Source organism: Suillus paluster (genome assembly GCF_016628075.1).
Source record: "Suillus paluster strain FC165 chromosome Unknown EDB91scaffold_30, whole genome shotgun sequence".
Lineage (NCBI taxonomy): Eukaryota > Fungi > Basidiomycota > Agaricomycetes > Boletales > Suillaceae > Suillus > Suillus paluster.
In genome coordinates this window covers 154,499-171,489 of record NW_024537590.1, presented here as the reverse complement: position 1 = coordinate 171,489, position 16,991 = coordinate 154,499, and the positions used below count along the sequence as shown (strand labels likewise).

Sequence of the window (16,991 nt, the reverse complement as noted above, 5' to 3'; positions counted from 1 at the left end):
TTACTTGTAAGTAAGAAGATGGGGGGGGGGGGGGGGGGGGGGGGGGGGGTGCAGCAAAGAATATATGTAATAAAATGTGGGGGCTTTACTTGCAAGCTGAAAACAAAGGGAGGTGTGGTGAAGTGCATATCGAGTTGATTGGGAGTGAAAAGGCAGTAATACCTTGGGCCAGGTAATAATGCTGCAGGGTGTAGATAGCAAAAAATAAGACTATGACAGCAATGACAGAAGATAATGACAGACCTGCATGTTACCCAACTGTTAAGGTCATGCTCAAGGGAGAGGTTGCTCAAAGGGCTTCAGCTTCAGCTCGTGCACTGCACCCCTTACCCAAGTACATGCCCTTTAATTTCCGGGGGACAGAGGGGAAGTCCGACAGAAGTCCGGGGAGTTCTGGAGGACTAGTGTCGATGGAGTTCGGCGGAACTCCAGAAGGCTTATGTGGGGACGGAGTAAGGCTACTATGGAAGTCCAGAGTAGAAACAGAACAGAGGTTAGACTACCCTAAGGTAGAGCCAGAGAAGTAGTCCTAAGGTTTAACCCCTAAGACTCGGAGGTGGACAAGAGGTGAGACTCAAGTCCAGAGATTGCAGGAATGAGCAGAACTAAGATGATATTCAAACTGAGGAGTTCTGGAGTATTACAGGGGTTTATATACTTAGGTATCATGTAAGTAAATCAGTCAGCAAAGGTAAGGGCTATGTACGGAGCATGTGGAAAGTCTATTACTAAGTATAACGGATCAAAGCAGTGAAGTCAGAAATGAAGTAAGAATGGATGGATCAGTAAGCATAGCAGAATAGGACATAACCGGTAACCGGAGCAATAGCTAATCTAAAAGGAGTTAGGGGTGAGTGCGGAGATGAAGGCGGAGCGCCGGGCAGAATAGTAAGACAGAGGACCGGACTTCAATGAAGTAGATCCAGAATTCCAGATCCGGAGGTATGGGATATGACACCAACCTCGAATGCATGGTGGTCGGCATATTTATTGATATAGAAGGTGTGAAACATGTTGTGGGAGTTATGAAGGGTGACTTCACAAGGTATGAAATTGTTGCCGTAGACAGGGATGAGGTGAGCTGCGTGGAATATACAATCAATGTGTATGATTGAGACATCGGGTGTGCCATTATCATTGGTTGAGGGCGCGACAATATACATCCCTGTGTCAGGATCATGGCTGTCAGTGACATATGAGAACCACCGAACCACTGTGCACTGCAAATATTTTGCTCGGTACTTGAGGCTAAAAAAGCACAACACTCTTGTGACGGTGAGCCCATCCAAGCCGCAACTGACCTCATCATTCATACTAACAAAAACACAATCATTCTGGGCAGGACCTCCTCACCATGAGGTTGTTGCCCAAATGTGCTCGTGTTGCATGCCTCCAGTGCCGCTGAGGTCACTGGGGGCATAGAATGAGGCAGCCGCTGAACTATATATCAAAATGCGGCCCATGAAAGCTGGGGCTGTGGCTGGATCAAACGCGGCATGCTCACGGTTGGTAAGGTGAAGTTGGTCGTACAGAAACTGTTGGATCATGGCGGGAAACTCAGGGAGCCCAAGAGTGAGAGTGAGAGTAGGGACATCACATGCACCACCTAATACAATGAATGTTTCGCAAAATCAGATGCGTTCGATGTAGTAATAGAAAACTTACTTGGTTTTGCGGCAAGCTCCACATGAGCTTCAACAGTTGGTCCATCAACGATGTCAGCTGCTTCGCCCTCGGTGGTCTGGTGTTGCAGTTCATTGACTTGTATTTGGATCAGAGGCTCTTGAGGCATGACGAGCGCGTCGTCGTCACTGAGAGACTGTGAATGACCTGTAAAATACTATGTTAATAGACTTAGATAGAAGTAATAAAAACATACGGTTTTTCAGCATTTGCAAAGCATCAGATACACATGATCCATGGAGCATACCACAAGCCTCAAAGTCACTGCATGCAGCAGCAATTTTGTTGAGACGCTGGTTTGTCAGTAGCATTTGACCTAGTGCTTTATACCTACTAGAGCAGCGCCAGGGCTCTTTGACAGCCTTGATGTGCTTTGACTCTGTTATCAATGAGCAAAGGCCATTGGGTGCTCTGAAGAGCCGTATCATTTGAGCATAGTGCTGTAAAGAGTGTTGGCGGGGAAGTGAAAAGGTGAGTCGGACTCCTGTGGTCTTGAACACTTCGTGATACTGGTGGAAACAATCAAGTGCATCTTGAAGTTGCACAAGATCGTCTTCTGTAAGTGCCTCGCACCGGAAAATATAGCAAAAGTCCAGGAAGGCACTGAATGCACGAATGATGTCTTGGGGAACATGGCCTCTAATGGCAGGCAGATAGACCTAGTACTTGTAGCATTAGTTTATAAATTATTTCAAAAGACAGTAACATACCTTCATAAGAGCTTTTGAATCATCACCAGTCCACTGGGAAAATCCTCACCCTTCAGGAAAGCACTGCAGACCTGCGAAAGGAGTGACTGCAGCTATCCTGTTGAAAGATTAGATATAATGTAGCGATGACAATTGAAAAACTTCACTCACCTTCAATCAATATCATCCTGAATCTCCACTGTGCGTGCTTTACCATGCATATGCTCTAGGTATTCTCCCACCCAGTCAATGAGGTGATCCTTGAAGGTACCTTTGGTGATTTGGTGTAGGAGGTCCGGCGAAAGAAGCTTGTGTATATCTGCATGAGCAAAATCATTTGTAAATGGCTTGAACACAAATTAGAATCAATAACTATGAATAAATAAAAAAACATACCACAACATCTCCAACAATACCGTACTCGTACCACAACTGTTTGTGCTGGAGCTCTTGAACAAGCAAGTCAATGTGCTCTTGGCACTGGAGTAATCCATCACCATCAAGAGCATTTCGATTATTCAAACACCTTAAACAACGTTAGTTAGAAGTCAATAACAAGACATTGAAAAGTACATACTTCGGACACCAACCCGTTACAATCCCAGAGAGTAACACTTGCTCTGGATAATCAGTTATATACGGTCCTAGCCCATATATCACTCATCAATAATGGCCGTCAGGGCAGTGAACAACGTCAGGAGTCGTCATGTTTTTCTTTAAGGACTTGAATATATTGGTGAGAGAGGAGTGAAATGATTGCCAGTGGAAGTTTTGAAAGTCGACATCATCAGCATCTTCTTTGGTGGCTGTGACGAATGAGTGGTTGAAGCAACACGAAATATATTAACTCACTTGTTGGTATTGCAAGAAACCCTACCAATACAAGGCTGTTGTGGTGTGTGTGTCAAACACTGTTGAAGACATTTCCAATCGAGAGATATAGTGGATGGTATTCAGTGTGACCTGTAGCTACTGATACCGTAGTCTTGTCACTTCCGACAATCAGAGGCACGAAGGTTGATCTGTGCATCTCTGGATCCTCGGCAATCTTATCCTGTAATGTGACGTGTCATTAGCTCAAAGAAAAGGAAAGACATATAAACTTACTGCTTGCTGCCAAGCCCAGTCACCAGAGAAATTTTTTTTGAAGCAGCATTAATTATTGTCGTCATAGTCCTGGTATGGAGTATATTCAATCTCGCCATCAAATTCAGGATTGGCGAGTATGTTGTGAATAAGAAGACGAGGATCACAGAACCATACTTCATATGTCACCTTCATCCATGGCAGAACATTTTCCGCTGGCTTGACTCCTTTATACGACATTGAAAAACTCTCCCAAGCAACGTCGCCAAGCGGTGTCGAATCAATGGTGTCATACAGGTCACAGTGCAAGGCAAATGGAGGGGAATCGTTATATTGGATGAGTGTTGCCGCCCAGAGATCAAGGAGGGTATCAATCTGCCCTGCGGACATTTGATTGCGTGTGAAGAGGAATTCGGCTGTTTCAAATGCAACTCGACTCTTGTATGGGGTCCAGTCAGTAGGTAATGCATTGGTTCGAAGTGGCGGGGGCGAGTTCTGGTCGATGAAATCACCATTGATGTTGCACTTGAGTCCTACTAGTACGTCAGATTTGAATGAGCATATAGTACAAAATTTTACCTGTGAGATGAGGACGAAATGTTTGAAATAAAGGACCCAACTGCACACAAGTGTCTGCATCCGGCATAAAACCGTCTCCTGGGCCGTTCTCATCTAGATGAAGTGCATCATCTTCATTGTGACGCTCAGGACTTGGAGAATGCGGTGGTGCAGGAGCTGCTTGATGAAACTTCCTATGATTGCGCAAAGGCCTGGGATGCAGCATACACATGTGTTTCATTTGGCCTGACTTATTTTTGAAAATACGCTTGCAGCCAGGCATGAGACAAGGAAGTGCACCCATATTTTTGTTGAGTTCTGCAATGAGTTGCCGACTTGAACAGTGTTACTGGACTGTGTGAACTTACTTGTTTCGGGTCAGATTGAATTGAAAGCAAAGAGACTAACCCTCACCCGAACCATGTTTTTTCTGATCGTTAGTCTGTCATTTTCCTTCCTGTCACTCATTTCTATCATTCATTCGTTTCCCAATGTCTCGTCCACAAACACGCCCCAGTAATGCGAACAAGCATCCCAGACAGATTGTCTGGGATGCAAACAAGGCACACCAGCGAACCAAAGAGCAAGTTGCTGCTGAAAAATTGCAAAAACAAGTTCAGAAGGATGTTCATGCCGAAGCCGAAAAAAAACATGCACAGTGATTGCAGTTGTCGAAGATGCTATGGCCGTCCAGCAGAATGCTCAGATGATGGGTCCGCCAAAGCTCGTTTGGCCACGTCCAAAGCCTCACGCAGTCACTGGCAGTAAGAGTAAAACTAATCAAGAAAATTTAGTAGTCACAAGTGAGTAGTCCAGCGCTTGAATGACTCACCTACTAGGCTGATTGTTTGATGCTTGTAAAGTGGCTCAATCACTGGCAGAGCCAGCTACTGAAGACGGTCAGACTGACCAACCTGTAAGGAGGAAACATCAAGGATTGAAGATGAACTTTCGTGATGGGGTCACTGCTAATCGCAAGGTGTCTAATAGCAGAGTCACGATTGCTACAAGTCACAGTGACACACGTGTTGAAAGCATGGTTGACGATGGGAAAATCAGATTTTTGTAAGTTTCTTTTGTCCATGATGTTGATTCTAACAGAACTCACCTTGTATTATTTTGATTTCATTTGTGCATGCAACAAAAGCATGAATCAGAAGCTGGCAGGTGTCCAAGATCTTGAAGGCCTTATTCCGGATTGGGCTGAAAAAGTTGCATCTGAGGCCCAGCTAAAGCCATCTGCCCACCTAGCACGTGCACTTCCAAGACACCCCAAATAGTGGAGTTTGATGCTGACCTTGATGATGATGAGTACTATGAGCCGCTGGCAACCCAGGGCAGAAAGGTTAGAGTTTACTTGAGTTTGGAATGTGTAATTACTTAAGTCAGGACTTGGTGCATTTGGTGGAGAAACCAAGAAACACCTCGAAAGGCCTCAAGCGTCCACTTCCTGCCCCGAAAGAAGCTGAGTATGCCGAGCAGGAAGAATTTGAGCTTCTCGATGACTCAGAGGCTGCTGGAAATGCAGAGGAGCAGTATGATGGCGATATGGAAATGGTGGATGATGATGGATGCGCAGATCAAAAAAGCTTGAAGGCTGAGGCTATTGTGACACAACGTACAAGTCTGGTAAGAATTTATTTGATGAATCATGATAGAAATGCACCTGATACTCTGATAGATGTCAGTTGATATCTCGGACTCAAAGATCGCCGGCAAGCTGGTCAAGACTGAGGATACCATCTCTGACAATCCACGCACCAAGATCAAAAAAGGTAAAGCCAAGAATTCAGACCTACCCAGCGGAGCCCTTGAACAAGGTCAATGGCGCATAAGTTTCCTTCCCATGTTGATGTACTGGGTGGGTAATAGTGACCATGGATGGTCCATCCCAGAGAACGAGCTCAAGAGTGCCCTTGAATATATATACAATGCCGTGTACAGTAGCCGCCGAGGACCCAGCGATTTCTGTCCTGATGGCTTTGCATTTCATTTGGTTTGCATTGTTTTACCTTTCACTCAACTTAGATACAGCTGCTCATTCAGACATCCCAGGTATGCCAAAGGATTCACAAGTGGCGTGCTGCATTTGGTTCAACTGCTGTCAGCGTTTTGATGGCCTATTTTGCTTCAACACCCGAGTACAAGACTGTTAGGTACCGTGCCGGCTCAGGAGGCAGAGGGGTCGGGGCTTGGCTTCAGCTCTCGCACTGTGCCCTTAGCCGAGTACATGCCCCAAATTTGGAGCGGGTCCGACGTTGTCCGACGATAGGACAAGTGAACCGCTTAGGTCCGCTTTGAGGGTCGGGAAGTAAGAGCTACTAGCAGCGAGCCGACTAGGAGTGGAGCGGAGAAGGCGGGGAGTGATGCAGAGGGTGGATAGGAGCAGGGAGAAGGTTTGGTAGGGGTGGGGAAGGCAGAGGATAATGCGGAGGCCGGGAAAAGGGATAAGGGGAATATTGATAGGGGTGGAGGAATAAGAGGAACACTTAGAGCACGGCTCTAAGTCGGAGCGGAGGGTCGGAGGTGACAACAAGTTGAGACTTGTGTCCAGAGGAGGCAAGGTCCTACTGAGAATTCCCACAAGAGGTAACTGCGAGAAGACAAGTAATATTAAGACTGAGGAAAATATCTAAGTACATGATATGTTATATACTTTCTATGTATGAGGCAGTGATCAGGATACTATGTTGTAAAGCTATGTACCAAGGATATAGTTTGTAAGTACTTTACACAGGCGAAGACATAAGTCAGAGCGGATATCAATATGTACGTGTCGGATCAGTGATCGGGCGGCAATAGGAATTACCGGTGATCCGGAAGTAAGGGTCTATGTACCGAAGGGGAAAGTATATATCTAAAAGGGGAAAGAGGTCCAGTTGAATGGACAGGTTATGGAAGGGGACCGGTTGAGCAGTCGAGCGGAAGCATAGGGGTGGAATGTGGACTTGTGATTGGACAGAGCGGAGGATGGATGGGGCGGAGGGGGTCGGAAAGCGGAGTGGATATCAATATCAGAGCGGTCGGATCAGGTATATGACAAAGACCCAGGAAGCTCGTGAAGAGTACGCTGAAGATCAACTCCAGGACTGCCGTTTTGTGTATGAAGATCCTGACAATGAAGAGCAACCTGGCGCATTTTTATCAGAGTATATCTTATGCATTTTCGCCTCCCATCTCAGCGCAATATCTGGGAAAGTGAGGGTTGATGACCTGGTTGAATTCGGGAAGCCTGGGTATCTGACCGCACTTGCGCTTGCTGCCGCAGCAGTAAGTGCCCAAATTTTCCCTCTTTCACTCTCTATCTTGCACCAGCAGAACATTAACTAGTGTATCTACAGGCTGAACGTGCTCTCATCCTGGTTCAAAGTCATTTGTTGATCGATAGCGACCCCTCCGGCAGTGGTGGCAAGAATCACAAGATCCTGCAAACACTCAATGAAGCGACGAACAAGATGAGCCATACCGGAACAGCATTCTCCTCTGGGAACTGGGAGACAGACACCTTGGCATACATGGACAGCGTCAAAGATTTGCCACACTCTCGCATTCAGGATATTCTTACTTGTGCCGAAGAGTACATGAAGCACCCACATCACAATCGTCACTCAGCAGCAGAGGATAGTTCTGGTTCCTCCCATTCAATCGCTCCTGCTAACAAGCATGCCCGCCTGCGCATCTGTAATTTTTTATTTCATTTTCTTTTCACCAGCTGATATTTGTTGAATAGAACACACCTGTTCAACATCTACCTCCAAGTCGGCACTGGTTCAGACAACTCACTCTATATACCCTGTTTTTTTTCAGCTCATTCCCACAACTAGGTATCACATTCTACTATGGACACAATATATACCCCCCTTCCTTAAACTTGCAGATCTCCTTATTTCCCCTTATGTTTGGCTGTCTAAGACGCATTAATAGTATTCTTTTTGTGTTCCTTACGTGCCTTAAATGTCATTTGGCCTTATTATAAGGACATGGACCTACTTAATGGTCCTTATTTCAAGTGATAAAAAATGGGCTCGAAGCAGTGAAATAAGGTAAATAAGGCACTTTAAGAATGATTTAAGCACTCGGACGTTTTCCTGATGCTGGTCATAGACAGGAGTTGAAACTGGGTACAGACAGTGAGAACAGCTACAGTTGCAAAGATGCGCTTTCGCTGCAGAGGACCGTATCGATGGCTAATAGTAGTAGGAATCGTCATCATAGTCGGAGGGCAAGTGAATTCAAACTCCGACATGTCGGCTTTCATGCCGCTCATGCACAATTTGTTTGGTTGGCTAAATTTTGTTCAAATGTCGGTTGCTGAACGGGCTCTAATAAGCAAGACACCATTGCAGACTGTAAGGATGAAGGGAAGCCTGGACTCCCGTTTAAGTTTGAGTTCCTTTTGGACGGTCGAGGTGATAGCGAGGCTCAGAGCTTAGTATAAGAATAGTACTCACTCTCGTCAAAAAATACTAACCACAAAGCGATCTGTTCGGTACACCTCGGATCCCCTCACTAGGCCCCAATATTGAAGCACTTGTATACCCAACCACTGAAACACCCAGGGCTGCAAGTAGGCGCACCTCAGTGCTGTTCAACCAGAATACCATCTTTGACGTGGTAATGAGCAAGTGATTCATCAGGATCCTAGGAGCGTGAACAGCACCATGTCATTTGCCACTGCCTTCGCCATAGTACCCAAGTGACCTATAATAGTCCGCTCACTTGACCGTGGACGTCAAGGATGTGAATGCGGGAGATGAAATGCTCTGACATGACCCCGTCGTTCTACATTCACAATGTAATAATTCCATTAATTGTTTCAACCTCATAGGTATGAATCGCGATGGGGATAGTACAGTGTTCGGGAAGAATCATCTATCATTGACTGCAAGTTACTTCGCGAGATCGATGACACAGCACCTGGTACATGGTAATAGAGATCAAAGCATTAAGTAAAATATTGTGATACTTACTCGTGTTCCCCCGGCGTTCCAGGGATTGGGTCCATCTATTTCATCTTAGATAGCGTTCCTGAACACCCGCGGTGATAATTAATTAATGATTGAACGCAGAGCTCGCTAAGGTTAGTAGAACATTTCAACCGAATTACACCTCTACTTGTATGATGCAGGATGTCAAGAATTTAGGAAGGGATAGCAGGTGAAGACTGAAACCCATTCCGGGAGTGATGAAGCTGAGGAGCGAAATGCACGATGAGCAGAATGCTGGAAAGGTAGTGATGCCATCGAAAGATAACACCACAAAGTGTAGGATAAAGTACGCCTTGGAAGGTGGAAAGGGCTCCGTGCAGAACTAATAGTCATTTGGGACGCAAGAAGCGAGGCCTGTCAAATGCAAAGTGCATTCGATGTATTGGGAATCGAAGGGATGATTGAATTGGTCGTACCATGAGCGACATGGATCCGAGAATGTGACCCTCCCGACAGGTTTCATGATGATGTGCTGACGCATCAGCTCGGCGTGTATAAACACGACACCATTCATGTAGTCCTGTAAGACAGATAGTGATCATGACACCTGACTAGCCCTACCAGAAAGACTCGAGAAGTACCGTCTGGTCTGTATCCCAATTCCGAGTGGAGGCAAGATGACGCATGTGGAGATACAAGTTGGAGCGATGTGCAGATGCGCAGAGAGGGTTATACTGTCGAGGAAGGGATAACAGAGCCCAATGGAGGGGTGGATGCGGACAGCCTCATGTCCTAGGCGTCTATAGAAACACGAGGCAGGTTAATGAAGGGAACAGCGTAAAATGCACAATACACGCACCTCCGCAGCTTAGCCTACAATACCTCGACCCAAAACCACCCCGACCGTGACCTCTAGTAAAATGGCGCAGCCCATGACGAGCAACACACCTCTTCGAGAGTTTAAAGATCATGAGAGCGCCGTATGGGCAGTCGCAGTTTTCCCCGATAGACGACGAATGGTTACCGGCTCGTTCGACCAGACGGTTCGTCTGTGGGACTTGGAGACAGGCGTTGTGTTGAAGAAGATGGAGGGGCATGGCGGTACGGTAATGGCATTGGCAGCATCACAAGATGGGCAACTGGTAGCAAGCGGTGATATCAACGGAAAACTCATTGCCTGGCACGGAGAAAGTGGGGAACCTCTCACCCAACCCATCAAAGCCCACTCTTCGATCGGGTCATTGGACTTTTCTCCCGAAGGAACAGTGCTTGCCACCGGTGGAAGAAACACAACAGTGAAACTGTGGAGTACGAAAACATGGGAGATCCAAGGAGATCCAATCATTTGTAGTGATCATGTCGTCTGCTTGCGGTATTCGCCGTCTGGCGAACTTCTTGCCATTGCAACAGACAGCAACATCGAAATTTATAATCCAGGCACAAGGGAATGCATCGCAAATTTCAAACTCTCGGCTCGCTCAAATTATTGGCACAACTCACTCAGGTGGACGCCTGATGGCACACGCCTTCTCTCAGGCCTAGGGGACAGTGCCACCATACGGGAGTGGGATGCATCAACCTGGAAGGAGGTCGGTAATGGCTGGATGGGCCATACTGGTGGAATCAATGCCATTGCCATCAACCCTGCTGGTACATTGGTCGCTTCCGCATCTGAGGACAACCGTGTCCGTCTCTGGCGGCTCTCAGATCGACGGACTGTTGCCATCTTCCAGCACTCAAACTCGCAGTACTGTATCACTTTCTCAACGGACGGCAAGCACATCCTCAGCGGAGGTGCTGATAACATGATCTCAGAGTGGGCAACACATGCCATTCATTTAAAGGCATGTTTCCGTATTTGACTCTGATGTTGCAATTTGAACATGTTTCATACAGATCCTCCCTATCAATATGTCATCGTCAATCCGTGATGCATGCATTGCCGGGGACTTGTCTACCGCTGAAATGCTACTCACGCAAGAGATTGACACCGATGCCGACGACTACCATACCTACGCACATCACGCAATTGTTATGGCGCGACAACATCAATGCGACCACGCGCTTCAGGATGCAATCAAGGTGACATAGACCACCCATTACAAGCTCCCTACGAAACACTAACTGTCATCATGACATAGTCCATCATCATTAAGCCTTCCTTGATGGGCTATATCTCTAAAGGTATTGCCCTCTCTGAAAATGGGCAGTTCCGCGACTCGATGCAAGCGTTCGACATGGCATTCATGTTTGCGAACGAAGATTCAAAGATCATTCATTTCATTCTCTTGATTAAGGCACGTTCCATCTTTCTTACATACTCCCCACTTCATTTCAGTTTTCAGGCCATCGCCATGTTCAATGCAGGAGAACATGACGAAGCAATTCTCCGCGTTCGAGAGCTAGCTTCCGTTCGTCCGAATTATGATTATGATACTCTTATATGTCGTGTCATAGAAGTGTGTATCATGTACACTACAGGTGCCTGCATTGACGCTGATCTTTTTGAACTTTGCATATCAGGCATATCTGTCTATTCAACTCCGAATCAATGCCTCAGATGGCGCACGTCACGAAGAAGCTGCTGGCCACTTTGCTGCCGCTGTCAACTCCAGTGCTTTCCGATCTACATCAACCATCCAAAATATATACGACGACTTGGTGGTGGTACGTCAATGTGATTCATCCGAACATGCTTCTCACGCGAACTCCGTATTTTGTGCAGCTCTTTGGATGGGACCTCGAGTCCATGTGGATGACTGCAAGCCAGAAACTCTGCCAGGCTTTGCTTTCAGCAGGTAAAGTCAAAGAAGCCCTCGAAGCACACCAATCCATGATGGACACCATTGATGAAACTACGAAGGCCAGTTACCTTGATTGGTCCAATAGTAGGTCTTTGTTACCCCATACCATAATCCTCACCTACATTTCACTCAGCTTTCAAAGAAGAATGCAGCGCGCTCGCTGCGACCAACGACATTCTTCGCGTACTTACTCCTTTCCTCATCCCTTTTGTTACTGACGGTCATCCAGATGGAGATCCCCGGGCAAGATCAAGAGGGCTACGACACAGAACCTGATTTCTTCCGGGGAATGCATGACGTGCGTGCAACAGTGCATACATTTTTTCTCACTCATGTATTATTCATTACAGTATCCTCCAACTTCGCGATCACGACCTCAGCAGCGCCAAGGACGCCTCAAGCGACTCAGGGTCGCTGTGACAAGGACCCTTCGTCCGGCTCCTACGCCGGTGCCGCCCACTACGCAAGCCTCTGCCACCTCTGCCACCTCTGCCACCACCTTCAGATCCCATCTAAGATATCTACTAACCTGGCGCACCAATCATGCAGCACCACACGTCATCGACGTTCCCTATGCGCAGGGTCAAGAGGTGCTCTCCCTCGATGTTCACCACTGCGTTCTCAATGTCTCATGCATAAATTTACAGCGCAATGCTGCAGCAGGTGCTCCTAGCCAGCTCCTCGACGATGACCTGGAACGTGATGAAGATTCTCTACCAGACACCAATTCACAACAGCAAGCCGCAGCAGTGCATATCAATGCTGGAGACCATGGAGGTGGCCGGTCGTGTTTCTGTTGCTAGAATAGTTTCGTGGACTTCCCTGGGGTATTTCGGTTCTACTATCGCTTCTATTGTGATACCAGCATGGACTTGATACAATATTCTATCGATACGTGATGTGAGTATGTCCTTTACATTATTAATTACAAACCCTGCGTTTTCCATATGTAAAGCTTAGCGTGCACTCAAAATAGCGAATGAATCGTGATACCTTTCAACGTTCTTGGACGAAAACATTCTGTGGGAGTCTTAGATCTCTTGCTACACGATCGACGAATTCGAGAATGCCAACCACCACGATGATGTCCTTGGAAGCTTCCTACATTGACCTGCATATGCTGTGATACTGCTGGCATGCTCGCACGGCTAGCGACGTGGCTACAGCGGACAATCGCAACATGTCATACGATTTTTACATTTGTGATTGAACATTGGATTTTGATCAAATCGCTGATTTCTTCTTGCTTCGTAGGGGCTGGTGAAGACATGAAGTTGGTGCCCTCGACAGCTCACAGGTACGTCAGGAAGAACCCCACGCTAGCCCTGCACGATCCCTCCTTCCCAGCCTTGACAAGTAGGTCAGTCACATCCCCACTGACAGCAAACCCATGCGTGCAATCAGGGAAATACTCGAGCCTGTACCCTGGAGCAAAGTTCCCATCGCTAAAAATCTCACCAGTCTTCGCTTGGGATTCCGCAGGGAACAACCTATCGTTCTCGCATGCATTGATAAGGAGAGGTGCTTTGCTTTTTTGAAGTATGTCTAAAAGAGCGGGGTCAGCGGGGGGATCCTGTAAGAATGATGGGGATTACCTCGAGGTCTTTGGGGACTTCCAAGAGTGAGGGTGAGCGACGACGGCCCATTGGATGACTTTGTCAAATACAAGGTCAAATGTGTATCTACCTGTGGTGGAAAAACGTTGAGTCAAGGAGACGGAATGCAGGGACGTACCGCCGAAGCAGTAACTAGTGGCCTCGAATCTGGTGATGCCTTCCTCCGTGAGCGCGGCGATGACCTTGTCGAGGGGCAGGCAGGTCACCTCGGCGCCATGGGTGGCAAGCCACCCCCTGAAGTTCAATGTTTTATCCTGTGAGTGGACATGTATTTAGCAAAAGCAGAATTACATCGTTCTATACTTCCCACGGCTACGATATCAAGGACTCATCAATTCTCTGATATGGACATGGGTTAGAACCTGCGATATTGATGAGGGCATCGGTCAAAACTACTGACATTCAAGGCATCAGGGGGAAGAGAATCGCTGTTGTAGTACTCGATCAAAATGACCTGTATGGTGCCGATGTCTTATCCATATACTTGTACATCTTTGAGCGCAAACCTTGAAGCCGTTTTTCGCAAAGTCATCAGCTAGGAGCTATTGTAGGCACCCATTTTTAGTATAATTTTTAGTATAAATTAAGGGGGAAGTCATTCGCGAAGCCTCTCATATGGTGATTGGGGACAGAGTCAGAGCATTTTCTAAAATGTCATCGTGCTAGAAAGATTTGAGTCATCAAACATTGCTTGAATGTTGCAATAGTTATCTGGTCTTCCGATGGTCCAGGGAATGTGTCTATTTACTCCAGAGTTGATAACGTTCCTGGACATCCGCAGTGACAGTCGGTCAACAATCGAACGCACCTCGCGTAGCTTCGGCTGAGATGCGTGGCCTGGTCCAGTGTGCACTGTGGGGGAAGGACGGATTTCAGGTGCAACATTTTCGTCCCGTCTCCCTGATGTTTCGAATTCCTTGTAGGGTTTGGCCAGGGAGCAGACATAGGGTATACACAAGCATTGTTTGTTCGACTTTGACGTGTGCTGGCTGCAGCAGCAGCGCTACAAGTGCACTCCGTAGTGTCTCCCCTGCAAAGGTATATGACAAGACACTTCGTCTATGGGACTTCAAGACAGGTGTTGTGTTGAAGGAGATTGAGGGACACCATGATTCAGTGCAGGCATTAGCGATATCACGAGATGGGCAACTGGTAGCAAGCGGTGATGCCAATGGAGTGATCATCGCCTGGGACGGAGAAACTGGAACACCTCTCACCCAACCCATCACAGCGCACAAGGAGATTCAATCAAGTCTAGTGATTCGGTCCTCTGCGTTCGGTATTCGCCGTCTGGCAAACATCTTGCCAAACTGGGACATCCAAATTTATGATTCATTGACAGGTACTTGGAAATGCGTTGTAAACTTCAGCACAATGCTGCCGCGGGTGCTCCTAGCCAGGTCGACGATGACTTGGTACCTGATGATTATTTCGATCCTTTACCAGACCCCAATTCACAACAGCAACCCGCAGCGGTGCAGCCTGATCCCGGGGAACATGGAGGCGGCCGGTATTGTTTCTGCTTGTAGAGATATTTCGTGGATGTCCCCCGGGGTATTTCAGTTCTACTATCGCTTCTGTTGTGATACCACCGTGGACTTGAAACAATATGTTATCGATACGTGATGAATACGTCCTTTTTTAATGTCCCTGGATGAAAACATTATGTGGGAGCCGTAGAGCTCTTGCGCGGTCGATGAATTGCAAAACGCCCACCTCCATGATGAGATTGAAGGGATGCTTCCTACGGCGACTTCCCATACTCACTGCCACCTGACGCGTAACCATAGACGTCAACGCACAAGCCAGCTTCAGGTAGTCTTGACATGCCTTCAGTGGTCGGAGACTTGAACGCTGGAACATTAATATTTCAGCGTACTGCGACGATCGGAGGGCGCGAGTTTGGCTACAAAGTGATCTGTCCAGTACACCCCGGATCCCCTGACTAGGCCTCGATATTGAAGCACTCGTATACCCAACACCCAGGTCTGCAAGTAGGCGCACCTCAGTACTGTTCAACCGGAACATTATCTTCGACGCGGTAATGAACAAGTGATTCATGGGGATCATGAACAGCACCATGTCATTCGCCATCGCCTTCCCCATAATACCCAAGTGATCACGAGTATGATAGCCTGCTCACTTGGCCGTGGACGTCAAGGATGTGAATGCGGGAGATGAGATGCTCTGACATGACCCCGTCGTTCCATCCGCGTAGCAGTTGTTTCATCATCATCAGTATGCATCAATTATTATTCAAGATGGATATAGTACACGGTGTTCCCGAATAACCATGTATCATTGACCGCAAGTTACTTCGCGAGATCAATCAACCAGCACCTGGTGCATGGTAATGGGGATCAGAGTATTAGGTAAAATATTGTGATACTTACTTGTGTTCCCCCGGCGGTCCAAGGATTGGGTCCATCTATTTCATCGTAGATAGCATTCCCGAATGTCCGCAGTGACAATTGCTCGGGTAGCTTCGAGTGCTTAGAGAGCTCGCCGATGTTAGTAGAATATTTCAACCAAATTGCACCTCTACTTGTATGATCCAGGATGTCAATGATTTGGGAAGGGATAGCAGGTGAAAGACTGAAACCCATTCCGGGAGTGGTGAAGCTGAGGAGTGAATTGAACGACGAGCAGAGTGCTGGAAGAAAGGTAGTGATGCTGTCGAAAAAATTGCCACACAAACTGTGGAATAAAGTATGCCTTGGAAGGTGGAAAGGGCTCCGTGCAGAACTAATAGTCATTTGGGACGCGAGAAGCGAGGCCTGTCAAATGCAAAGTGCATTCGAGTACCGTGAGCTACATGCATCCGAGAATGTTGACCATCCCGACAGGTTTCATGATGATGTGCTGGTGCATCAGCTCGGCACGTAGGAACACGATACCATTCATGTAGCCGTGGGATAGATAGCGGTCGTGACATTGGACCGGCCCGTATACCCAGAAAGACTCGACGGGTACGGTCTGGTCTGTATCCCAATTCCGAGTGGAAATAAGACGACGCATGTTGAAAGCTGTGGAGATACGAGTTAGAGCCATATGCAGATGCGCAGAGAGGGTTATACTGTCGAGGAAGGGATAACAGAGCCCAATGGAGGGGTAGATGCGGACAGCCTCATGTCCTGGGTGTCTATGAAAACACAAGGCAGCTTAATGAAGCGAACAGCGTAAAACACTCACCTCTGTAGCTCAGCCCACAATGCCTCGACCCAAAATCACCCCGACCGTGACCTCTAGTAAAATGGCGCAGCTCATTACAAGCAACACACCTCTTCGGGAGTTTAAAGATCATGAGAGCAGTGTGATGGCAGTCGCAGTTTTCCCCGATAGACGACGAATGGCTACCGGCTCCGGAGACAAGACGGTTTGTCTGTGGGACTTGGAGACAGGCGTTGTGTTGAAGAAGATGGAGGGACATGGGAGCTATGTGGTGGCATTGGCAGTATCACAAGATGGGGAACTGGTAGCAAGCGGTGATGACAGCGGAGAGTTCATCGCCTGGCACGGAGAAACTGGGGAACCTCTCACCCAACCCATGAAATCCCACTTTCAGATCTTGTCATTGGACTTTTCTCCCGAAGGAACAGTGCTCGCCACTGGTGGACCCAATGATCC

The 16,991-nt window shown here is 47.4% G+C and overlaps 2 protein-coding genes across 2 annotated transcripts; both read right to left on the bottom strand.

Annotated features, from left to right (window-relative positions):
• Nucleotides 1-908: 908 nt before the first annotated feature.
• Nucleotides 909-4,248, bottom strand: EDB91DRAFT_1237652 (uncharacterized protein; the record flags this gene model as incomplete). The annotated part of the gene is made up of 13 exons (XM_041321606.1): nt 909-1,314; nt 1,354-1,606; nt 1,666-1,761; nt 1,880-2,342; nt 2,394-2,437; nt 2,587-2,719; nt 2,769-2,898; nt 2,950-2,990; nt 3,063-3,178; nt 3,225-3,245; nt 3,285-3,426; nt 3,636-3,994; nt 4,086-4,248. 13 exons carry the CDS (start codon nt 4,246-4,248, stop codon nt 909-911), a joined length of 2,367 nt encoding a protein of 788 aa, XP_041176575.1.
• Nucleotides 4,249-13,039: 8,791 nt separating this feature from the next.
• Nucleotides 13,040-13,906, bottom strand: EDB91DRAFT_1054374 (uncharacterized protein; the record flags this gene model as incomplete). The annotated part of the gene is made up of 5 exons (XM_041313824.1): nt 13,040-13,277; nt 13,344-13,434; nt 13,483-13,618; nt 13,765-13,818; nt 13,871-13,906. Coding segments are annotated over 5 exons (555 nt in total), but the record flags the coding sequence as incomplete, so codon positions are not given.
• Nucleotides 13,907-16,991: the final 3,085 nt, after the last annotated feature.